The sequence below is a fragment of the Acanthopagrus latus genome, chromosome 15 (assembly GCF_904848185.1).
Source record: "Acanthopagrus latus isolate v.2019 chromosome 15, fAcaLat1.1, whole genome shotgun sequence".
NCBI classification, from domain to species: domain Eukaryota; kingdom Metazoa; phylum Chordata; class Actinopteri; order Spariformes; family Sparidae; genus Acanthopagrus; species Acanthopagrus latus.
Window position 1 is genome coordinate 22,263,746 of NC_051053.1, and position 11,340 is coordinate 22,275,085.

Below are 11,340 nucleotides of genomic sequence, written 5' to 3' on the forward strand. Positions count from 1 at the left end.
CTCCCCCTGACAGAAAATAGACACACTCCAGTCTCCAGGTGTTGGTGAGTCAGACTGACGGGGCACTGAGTTCAAATGGAACAACATCCAGTGATTTATATCTGCTGATCCACAAAAACCAAATGTCACCTCAATTCATTACAATGAGGCTGAACTTCTCTTACAAAGTGATAAAGGCATTGTGAAAACTTACATCTGTTCATATAAGTGATGACCTTTTACGTTTACTGTTACGTGAGCTGAAAGACCTGCTTCATATAATTTTTCATTAATTCAAAGGTCTCATGTTTGGCTAATTTCTAGGTTCATACTTTTACTTTGGGTGTCCGTAAGAATGTTTTTCCATGTTTTAATGTCCTGCTCTGTTTCAGTGCTCGTTACTTCAAAGCCCCCCTTCTAAAAAGCCCAGTCTGCTCTGATTGGTCAACTCTCACAGGCCTGAGCAGGCACTGACCACTATGTTTCACCAGCTCTGTCAGTGTTTTTGCAACCACGGCCATGCTGGGGGCGTGGCTGAGGGTGGCGACTGTACAGTTGTGATATCATAATATTTCATAGGTCCTGATTGCTCGTTTGAGGGCACAGTTACACGACTGCACGCACTGTGCATTTCTACATGGATGCAGTATTTTAATCAATTCAGAGAATTTACATAGACCCTGAGTCATAATAAAAACAACATATTCAAATCTCATCTTCTATGATATGTGACCTTTGGGTTCACCTAATTACAATAATAAAACAGAAAAACAGCCAAACTTTGTTTTTCATCTTGCATTTGTGTTCAACCTCAGACCATAACAGAGTTCTGAGGAGCAGAAATCTTTCCCACCACAGGAAAAACCACTGAACTACGTTATATCTGGCAACACACGGTGGGTGTTCAAAGCACAGACTTTCTCTGGACTCCCACATGTGGTTCGGTTTAGACAACAAAAGCATTTTCGTTGGGGTTTGGAAAGATCAAGTCTTTCATAAACATTAATACATACAACATATTCAAAATCACTGATGCATTTTCCAATACTTATACCCTGGATAGTTACCTCTCCCTTACTTAGAGACATATCATGATCATTTTCAGGTCTACAGGTTTTAGCGCTCGAAAAACATCTTTTTTTTTTTTCCATATTGTCCAGTACTGCAGCACTGTATTCACCGTCTGTCTGATACGCTCTATTTTAGCTCCTGTCTCTTTAAGGCCCCCACTCCCAAATACCCAGTCTCCTCTGACTGGTCAGCTCACACATGCCTGAGCCAACACAGCCACCACCAACAACAACAACTCAGCAGCTGTGCTAATCCAATTCTTGCACGCTGGACTGGCTGCACGCTCATAAATAAGGCAACAGTGTGACATGGTGACGTGGTGTGATGTCACAAAATCACAGAATTAAAGGCGGGACTACTGACGAGGCGTTTCAGGAGCCGTGATCTCTGTGGGAGAAAGGAGCTCCTGTTCGTGCAGACTTTTACCTCGACTTCACAGAGATGTTTAGTATCATCACTGTGCAACTTACCAGATACACTAATTAACAATGTCTCCTTTACATATTATTTTCCTCAAAATGTATTTGCAGTGGCAGATAAGTTGTATTTATACCATTTCTAAGAGACAGGGTTGATAATGTTGGTCACACTAGGTCAGTGTTGGCAATCATATAGGGTTTATTTGATTAAATGGTCATTGGAAAGAATATGCTATGTATCCTTTTATAAGGTTTGTTGTATTAGTCATGTTTAAATAAAGTCATAAAGTATATGTGGAACAAAGGAGGGATAGTTTGGCATTATGAGAAAATGAGAACAGAAAACTGAGGCTTAGGAAAGATATTCAGTGGAGCCTCGAAAAGTAATTATGGTATAATAATCTTTCACAGTTTTAATATGCTCCCAATACTGCAAGGGTCAATAAGATAACTGTTTCCCAGTACTGTACCCCAAAGGTACCCATTATTTAGCTAAATGTATATTAGGGCAGAGCTGAAACCAATAATGGATTAGTTGTCAACTACTAAATTAATCGGAAACAATTTGGTGATTAATGATGATTCAAATGTGTTTTTTTTTTTCTTTTATTCTATGACTGTGGACAAAAACAGACATTTGAGTATGTCATCTTGGGATTCAGGAAAGACTGATCTACATTTTGCACCATTTTCTGACAACAACTAATTGATTAATTGAGAATGTAATCAGCAAATCATTGTTATCCAACTGCTACTCCCTTGATTACCATAATTACTGTTTACTTTCTCTGAACATTTAAGTATGAGCAGTATTTTTCTTTCTTTCTCTGTGTGTTTGGTTATGAAAAGTTTTTTTTTTTACTGTAATATCATCTCAAAATTACCAATTTTATTCTTGTTTGCCACAACCAGTTTATTGTATTTGACAGCTGCAGTAGTCCAACTACACTGTTTCTACAAGGTTTCCAGAGCATCGTGTAACATGAATTTCTATTATCTCTTGGTCGAAAATCGAACCTCTGAAAGGAACGGCGAGAATATGCAGCTGAGAAGAATCAACTTGAATTGGAATTCAATCAAAGGTGGTGATGAACAGCAAGATTTTACCATCTGAGAGTGGCAGGTAGAGAAGAAATGCCGTGAAATCAGGAAATTAAAGTCCACAGACAGGTGTGTGAAATGGAAACAAATAAAGCAGGAACACAATTAGGTGTTATTTCAAATCCGATGCTTGGTTGTTTAAATAATTTGTGGTTTCGTGACATTCTTATCGATATCAATTCACATCTATTCCAACACAATCATTAACTCATGTTAATGATGTGTAGTTCGCTGTCAGGTCTCAAGTCTGCAAAGATTTTTATGAATCTGTTGTCATTATTTCTGAATAACTGCCATCATTTAGTCCATATTTATGCGTCCATTTATGTTGCTTCTGATTTCGACCGTAACTCAGCTTTATTCGCTCAAAGCAAAAGGCGACCAGTCATTTTAAAGGATTTGTTCCAGGATACCCATTGAGTGAGTATTCTGTATGTGTCATTTTGCATTTGGAAGTTTTCCATCATCGCCATTGATTGCAACAGTGTGTGTGTGTGTGTGTGTGTGTGTGTGTGTGTGTGTGTGTGTGTGTGTGTGTGTGTGTGTGTGTGGTGCTTTGGTTGGGTGTTTTTTTTCTATCTCGCTAGATAGGAAAAACCATTTCCTACTGCTACTAATACATTCCTGTCACTGTAAACTGCCAAGTCGAACCATTATTTAAGCCGACTGCCACCTGAGTAATCCCAGCCATCTTTAAACATGATAGTAACTGCTGTGTTGCTTGAGGCAATATGATGCTTCAAGGCCCAGCGAGGCTCAAACGCTCAGTGTCTCCAAACCATGGTCACTTGGTCTGCCTGAGATTAGGAGTGAAGAAACCAAAGAATTAAAAAAATAAAATCAGCCGTGACCTTTGGGCATGAAAAAAAAAAACAAAAAAAACCTTCTCCTGTTAACTCTGCCTCAATGTTGATTAATTAAGAAGTCGTCTCCCAATTTGAATTTCAGAATCAGAAAACGCATACATTTATTTTTTTGTAGCCAAATCACAGCTAAAGTATGTGTCCCGCACACTGCGACAGTTATTAAACTAATTAATCACATGCAAACCTGTCAAATATGATTCTGCACCCGCTTCGTCACTTTGATTAAAACTGAAACATGAGTGTGTGTGTGTGTGTGTGTGTATGTGTGTGCGTGTGTGTGTTAAAAAGACAAAGTGATAGCAGGCAGAGAGGAACAAAGGCAGCGACAGGGTGCTTGCAACATACAACTGATGGCAGGCCTTTACTTGCTGCTCAAAATGCACTTTGTGAGGAGGAAAAACTGCAGCGCAACTGCTGAGGAAGTGCTGTGAGCCTATGTTGATGTGATGCATTATGGTCCCCAAGCACAAATGATTCATGAAAAAAAGGGCACATGTGTCATTTGAGGAGTAAGAACTGGGATTTCACTGAATTATTACTACAGAGAGGGTGAAACTTGTATCCGGTGTGCCATAAAATAAAACTGAAGCATAAAATAAGAGAAGTAACAATTGGGAATGCTGCTTTTTATTCTCAAAAAAAAATCCCTTTCAAAATTGCCAGGCTCCTGAGCAATTGTTTTTTTTTTTTTTTCTTACATAGCGCGCAGCATACAGGATTGCTGCGGTTTTCTATCAGCATCTAACAATCGCGTCAATGGACATTGCACCCCTTAAGGGCTCGAGACAGGCCGGATTAATGGACAGACTTATGGTGCTGACACCCCCGAGGGACGAGCACATAGAGGACGGAGAGTGGCTGGGACGAGAAAAAAAATTACCTTTATGTTTGTTTTTTCATTGACGACAGCTTTAAAATCAATTTTTAGCAAAGAATCTGGATCTAAACTGAACAATAATTAAATACGATGGAGTGTAGGGCTTTAAAATAATATCACAACATTTTAAATCTATATTGTGACACATGGTTTGTCAGGATGATCCCAATTTTTGACAAATAAAGAAGTGGAACAGTGAACTGCCAAGTTCAGAAAATGACATCACATTCCTGCAGCCTTTAAAACCAAGACACATAAAGAAATCCATATCACCACAGCGTTAAGCAGTATATGGTATATATATTGCCCAGCCTTAATGGAGTGTCGCTAATGATGTACATAAGAACTTCAGAGAGGGCTCTTCTGAATTAAATGCTTCCAAATGCTGATGTGCAGCAGAGTATCTGAACACAGCGTGTGCCACAGGAGAGACACAATTTGTACTGAAATGTTAAAACATGAACCACTTTTGATTTCCATCAAATGTAGTGTGGATCAAAAATCCCCTTAGTTAGCAACCAGGGGCCAGAGGATGATGGAAAGTGCACGGATAAAAGGTTTTAACAAGGTCACACTCCGGCCTCTCTGAGCATCGTGTGACATTTTCATTAAAGGGTTCTTACCCCAAATTATGAGTGCAAATGCAGGTGTGTGTGTGTGTGTGTGTGTGTGTGTGTGTGTGTGTGTGTGTGTGTGTGTGTGTGTGTGTGTGGAATATGACAGACAAATGTGGGAAACGATCAGGAAAACAAAACCACGAAGGAACTTTCTCCTGTTTTATATCCGGGCATGTTGACAGTGGCAGCCTTTTAATGCACTTTTTCATCATCCTGCGACACCCAGCAAACTCCGGTGGAACACCTCTGTGTATTGGGAAACCATTCCATTTGATTTTATGGATCAAGGAGTTTGTATGCAACCAGCTCTGGCATGTTAAATGGAATGGCTGTCTATCTAATGAACCGGTTTTAAACACAAGTGTCCCCCAGGGCCGTGCCATTTCCTCTTTTATATTGTCTATTTATGCCGATGAGATTATGTGCAACAATAACTGCCTCGTTCAGATTAGGCATGCGGACAACGCGGCCCAGGAGGCCAGTCTGATTCCCCGTCAGCAGCAGCAGAAAAAGACGACGTTACCGAGCTGACAGATTGGTTTTGACTCGCGCCACCTCAGACAAAACAAAAAAAAAACCAATGAGTTTTTTACTCCTTGGCCAAGAAGAGCAGCTGGCCTCATCAATGTCCAGCTCCTCCCAGAGCGAGCTGCTAACAGCAGGCCAGTGGAGAAGAACAGACCTTAATTCTCAGGGTACAGTAGGTGGACGTTATTCACACCATCGTACAGCATCATTCCTGCAGCGGCAGCTCGGGGGACGAGATGTCAATAACGACACTCATTAATTGTCCTCGCCGTCAACACACTGTCCTAGTTTGGTCAACTGTCTGTGAGGAGCTTGCAAAAATGGTCAATCAGGAGCCTAAATTCATTCTGCTGCCAATAACTCCCTGGTCACCAGCTGGCTTGCACACTAAGACTTTTGCCTTCAGGGGGGTTGGAGGGAGGAAGAGTGGGGATCTGCATCCCATGAGCGTATGATGTGCTGCTATGACTGCTTAAAATGATCATCAACGCAGCACAAACGCAGCTTGAACACCCATGTGAGGCAAACGACTGAAATATTGATTTGCCACAGAGGATGTCCCCAGCCAAGTGTGTTTATCAGTATTTTTAATGAGCCTCGTTTTCTGTTTTTCGCTCATTTTTATGGCCCACATCATTACAAATCATCAACCTGCGTTCAATCTCCATTCACATTCAGGAAGGACTTAAGAAGCCAGAAAACATGCACAGCCAATCAATACCACATGTAGTTAAGAAGCATGAATTTGAAAGGAATTCATGCAGTATATGTTTTATTCCCATGGTCGACTCCAATCAATGTTATCTCTCTTAAAGCCAGAGACCAGAGAGCTATGACTCGCGGCTTTGATGTCTCAGACAATCGCAGAAATCCAATAATAGTTGGGAGACTGATTTGTGGACAGATTTGAGGTTTTATACACGATGAGATTCTTTTTTATCACATCTGAACTCTGGAGATCCCCTGCTGGCGCTTTCACCATCACCTTCTACATCGCTCTCATTTCATTCACTGTGAGGTTTTACGTCTTGGCCAGATCACAGGCAAAGTCTCGAAGTGAATATTTGATAGAACTACTCTCGACCACAGGAATGAAGTAATTTTCCTTCAAACGTCCCCTTTAGATTGGATTTATTATCAGTCATTTACATCTGATATCGCCTGAGCTCTAACATCTAGTCATAAAACGCCATCAATTTAGACTCTGCAGTCCCAGTCGCACTTTTGGGACGGCAGACAGGGGGGCTCAGACTGTATAAATCTCAGATGTTGACTGGCTGCAGTGACAAGCCCATCAGTGATGATCCAGTGAACAGTGTCCTGCAGTACAAAAGGCCATCGTTGCTGAAGACGTCTCGAAACCAACATCATATTTCACGATACATCCCACGAATCAGATTTTATTAGGTGCATTCCCGCTTTATTTCCGCCCACCGCTGTGCGGCCCAGACCATGATGCCTTTAAGGTTGTGACATATTTCACTGAACAAGAAACGGGAGAATACATGTGGAGGTTGAATCATGTGGCCCCATCGAGTGAAACGTATCTGTGGGGGTTTTTGGATAATATATGAATATTTGCAGTGTTTCTGGGATGCAGAAATCTTCTGATGTGGGCCCAGATTAATGCTGCTGCCACACACCTTTTTTTTTTTTTTTTGCTTAGCATACTGAGGTGAGTTGAATTACCTGAAGAAGAAAGAAAAAAGGCAGAGCAGCTCCCTTTTCTTTCCTACAAGGTTGTTTGTAGTTTTTTTCAGATCTCGGTGTCTGATAAACACCTTTGCATGCTGCATATGTAAAGTAAGAGATAAAATCTCCACGGCTTTGTCTTTGTGGTGGTAAGACAGTGTTCAGCCACAAAGTGTGCTCGCAGCTGTGGTGCGTGTGTGTCTGTGTGTGTGTTTGTATGTGTGTGTGTGTGTGTGTGTGTGTGAGACAGAGAGAGGGGTGGGCTGCTGCAATCCCTGGCCATCCATTTAAGTTGTCCCCATCAACCTGCTCTGGCAATGTTTCAGACAACAAACATGCAGCAGTGTTGTGTTCATGCAGGCAATTAGACAAGTACCAACAAAAAAGAAAAAAAAGGAAAAAAAAGAAAAAAAAAGAAAAAAAGTGAGTCAAATGTCAAAGATGAAGAGGTTTGTTCATTTGCCAAAAGGTCACACAGTGTCTCATCAGCGTCACATTAAGGGTCAGGTCGGACACATTCCCTTTTAATTGTAGCTACTGCATCTTCCTCGGAGACGCCGCCTGATTGTTTCATAAATAAATAATGTGTTGTGATTGCTGCCAAAATGTCTGCACCTTCCCATAGCTCAATTGTCAAATAAATGCACCTGCGGGAATAATTGCTAATTTAAAGTTGAGGTGGCAAACACTCAGCTGAAATAAATGACTGTACTCTAGTTTCGGACGGAGCGAAGAGAAGGGGGGAAATCCTGCGAGTGCACAATCAGACATCCATCAGGCGTCCACACGAGCAGCCGCGCAGTCCGCATGCAGTCACAACCCTCCGTGTGGGCAGCAACGACAAACACAATCACGCATCTGAGAAGAGGAGGGGGGACGAGGTTTGCTCAATTCAAGACTGTGTCGGGGGTGAGATAATTAGTTTGTGGGAGAGGAGTCCTCTCCTGCGCGCCGACACAGCTGTGCGTAAAAATGGCACAGATTCATGTAAATCTATGTAAAATTGTTGAAAAATATGCATTTCACACGGGAAATAAGTCAGGTGCATTGGAAATCAGTGTGAGGGGAAATCTGTATCATATACGACGGAGTGTTTTTGTCAAACTGTAACTCACGCTGCTGTTGTGTCCGGACCAGTGCACCATCGCCTGGTTGTGTGCCGAGTCTCCCGACAGAGCAAAAGTGGAAGTGTCCAGGTGCGGCTCGCTCTGCCTCGGGCTGGACCCTCTGGCTTCCTCCCCGGCGCGCCGGTACTCGACTCTGGAGTTGGAAACACCTTGAACCGTCTCCACAAGCCTCTCTCCCGACTGCGCTTCTCCACTTGTACTCCTATCCACGTTTTCGGCGTGCGTTGCGCCCGCGCTCCTTTTCGCCCTCTTCCTTGTGTCGGGAAAGCTGTTGCCAAACATTGTACGTCGCCTTTGGTCGTCCTCGAACATGTCACTATACTTTTCAGCAGGTATTTCTGGGTAGTTTGGTGCCGTTTTGACGCGGATCGGTGCCTGATCCCAGAGCCCACTCTCTGGTGCATGCTTGCCATTGCTCGGTTTCAGAGCACCGGCTTCTTCCGTCTCAAAAGCGCTGAAAACTTTTGTGCCATTGTCGACTTTTGATTTTCGGGTCACGGCAGCCTCCAGCGGGGTTACCTCCAGGCGATAAAATCTGTCGGTCGCTCCGAGGGAACTTATTTCCGCCTGAGCCACAAACTTGGGTTGAAAGGGGCGCAGCAGCGACACGAAAGCCAGAAGAGAAAAACTCCAAAATGACCACAGTCCCATCGTGTTCCTCCACACTGAGAGCTGGAGAGGGGAAAAATATAAAATTAAAAAAAGGGGGGAAAGATGTGGCAGAGCTGTTCAACTTCTAAAACATCCGAGGTATCATGTTTAACGAGCAAGAAGCCATTCAGCAGACCCGCTCACGTCCAGGAATTTGTCAAAGTGAGGGACCAGTTGGGGAGGCGCTGCGCATCAGGCGAACGCGCCGACGGAGAGTGACTGCAGGAGCGGCTCGAGCTCGTTGCTCATGAAAAAAATAAATAAAAAAATAACACCTTAAAGGCTGCGATCGGTTTGAAACGATTCCTCGACGCCTCAACTGTGAAGGCAGAGCTTTTATTGAGTTTATACTCAGATTATTTTTGTCCACCTGGAAAAGTTAAACCCCGCCTGAATAAAACAGAAAATAAAATCAGCTGCTGCTTCAGTCGGAGAGCTTGATGGACACTTAAGTAATGTGTGCTTTTGCAGAACAGTGTTGTGTTCACGCTTTGGGAACATCTTTTTTTTTTTTTTTAAACATCGTTTGGTCGCATCAATCAACACCGGATTCACCTGTCAGCTGCGTGCACGCGCGTGCGCAGGCGTGTGAGCGGATCTGGGGGTTCAGTCGGACTCCTCGATCCAGCGCGTGCCGCAGGAGAACAGAGGTGAAGTGTCGTTTGTTCTCTCCTGTGACTGTTTCTGGTGACACTGAGACTTGTGTTTTTTTTGACTAATTAGGCCGCTGTGCTGCTGCCTCAGGCCTTCTGCGGCACAACAGCCCAGGAAACATGGAGAGCTTTGAACTCACTCCGTCATATGTTTGCTTGTAATCTTCATGACTTCTGACTCCACACAGGCAACCAGCCTCCAACAGCTCCTGTTTTTTAATCTCGCCACCTTCGCAGTCTCTGTTGTTCATTATTATTATTTTTTTTTCTTACTGTGAATGTGTGAAAAATCCAACTTTCCCCCCCAAATCAATATGCTATTTGAAAAGGTATTAGTTTCAATTAGTGGAGCTGAATGAATCCTGGGAGGCGGTTCCTGCTTCCTGCTGACTGAGCGCTCTGTAGAAATTCTGTTTCTTTACACACAATCTTATTTTTGTGACTGAGAGAAGTTCTCATGCTGCCGGTGATGAGAAGCTAAAACACACGTTAGATATGTTTGTATCAGCTGCCAGAGAGAGAACCATACAGAGAAGGACTTCTGTTTTCTTCAGGGACCAAAAGGATATTTGGATCACAAGAACTGGACAAGGAAACCATCGCGATATGTTCTTAAAGGTGCAGTACGTAGTTTGGGGACATTTGAATCTGAAGAGAAAGAATATCACTGACTGATTTTTTTAATGCCAAAACAAACATAATACACAAACTGACCTTGAAGTACAACACAGTTTCATGCTGTTTGTTTATATGTGGTGGACCCCGCCACCTTTCTTGCTTCAGACAGTGTTCTGGGGACCTTTTCTACCTTGGTTTATTCACTTATGGGACAAATAAATCTTTCTGAGTTTCTTTTTATTTGGTTTTATTTCTACAAAACTACATACTGCTCCTTTAATGTGAGGGCAGCGATGTATATATTTTGAGATAACATTGGAGCAATTACTGTTTTCTGCAAAACCATCCAGACCCTGAAGATACAATAAACCCCCACACATGCACCAATGTGTCGCGTATGAGACGAACTGTAAAAGTGAAGAGGGGGATATTACTTCGCCGCCGACCGCCCTGTCTCTTCAGCTGATTGTAAACATCTGAAAACAGATACAATTTCAGAATTCATTTCCAGGACTTCAGCTTTGTCACTGCACCGCGGATGAACTATTCACTTCAAAATGACACATCAGCTGAGCTGTAAAACACTGTCGAGTGGGGAGGATAAGAAAACTCATCGTCCTTGAAAGCTGCACAGCAACATTTCAACTCGTACAGTGCAAAAATCCAGTGGAAGGAGTGACATTGACGCGAGTTCATTCCTGAGAAAAGCAACCTCTGATCTTGCAGAGCGTCCTCAGAAAGTGCAGTTATATAAAAAAAGAAAGAACAGCAATCAGAAGGTCAGCCGGTGGTGCCATCCTCCTCAGAGAGCTCACTTCTCAGTCCTCTGTTTTTTTTTTTATTCTTGCACAGCTGTACAAACAAATTCAGAATCGTACAAGTGAGGGCTCCAGGCAGCAGGTGCTAGTGTTGCTACTCCGCCGCACGCCAGACAGCTCAGTCTCTCTACAGGCCATTCCCGCCAGAACGCCTCTGCAATGAGGGGGTAATTGGACTGATCACACTCTGTTTACCCATTATGCTGCTAAAATGAAGTGGGCTGTTCCCAAACACACTGTGACAGGCCGGGGAGGGAGGAGGAGCCTCTTCCATCAATGACACATCTTTTAATCTGTACTAACCTTGGGGGCCCCGGAGAGCA

At 43.0% G+C, this 11,340-nt stretch overlaps 1 protein-coding gene across 2 annotated transcripts in view; it reads right to left on the reverse strand.

Annotated features, from left to right (window-relative positions):
* Window positions 1–10,353, reverse strand: part of sorcs3b (sortilin related VPS10 domain containing receptor 3b) — a 50,676-nt gene extending 40,323 nt beyond the window's left edge. The window contains exon 1 of one of the 2 annotated variants that reach the window (XM_037124592.1): window positions 8,266–10,352. In XM_037124592.1, coding sequence (XP_036980487.1) covers window positions 8,266–8,928 — 663 coding nt within the window. In that variant the 5' untranslated portion in view covers window positions 8,929–10,352. Of the gene's footprint in view, window positions 1–8,265 lie in introns of both variants that reach the window. The other variant, XM_037124593.1, reaches the window with a different exon arrangement.
* Window positions 10,354–11,340: the final 987 nt, after the last annotated feature.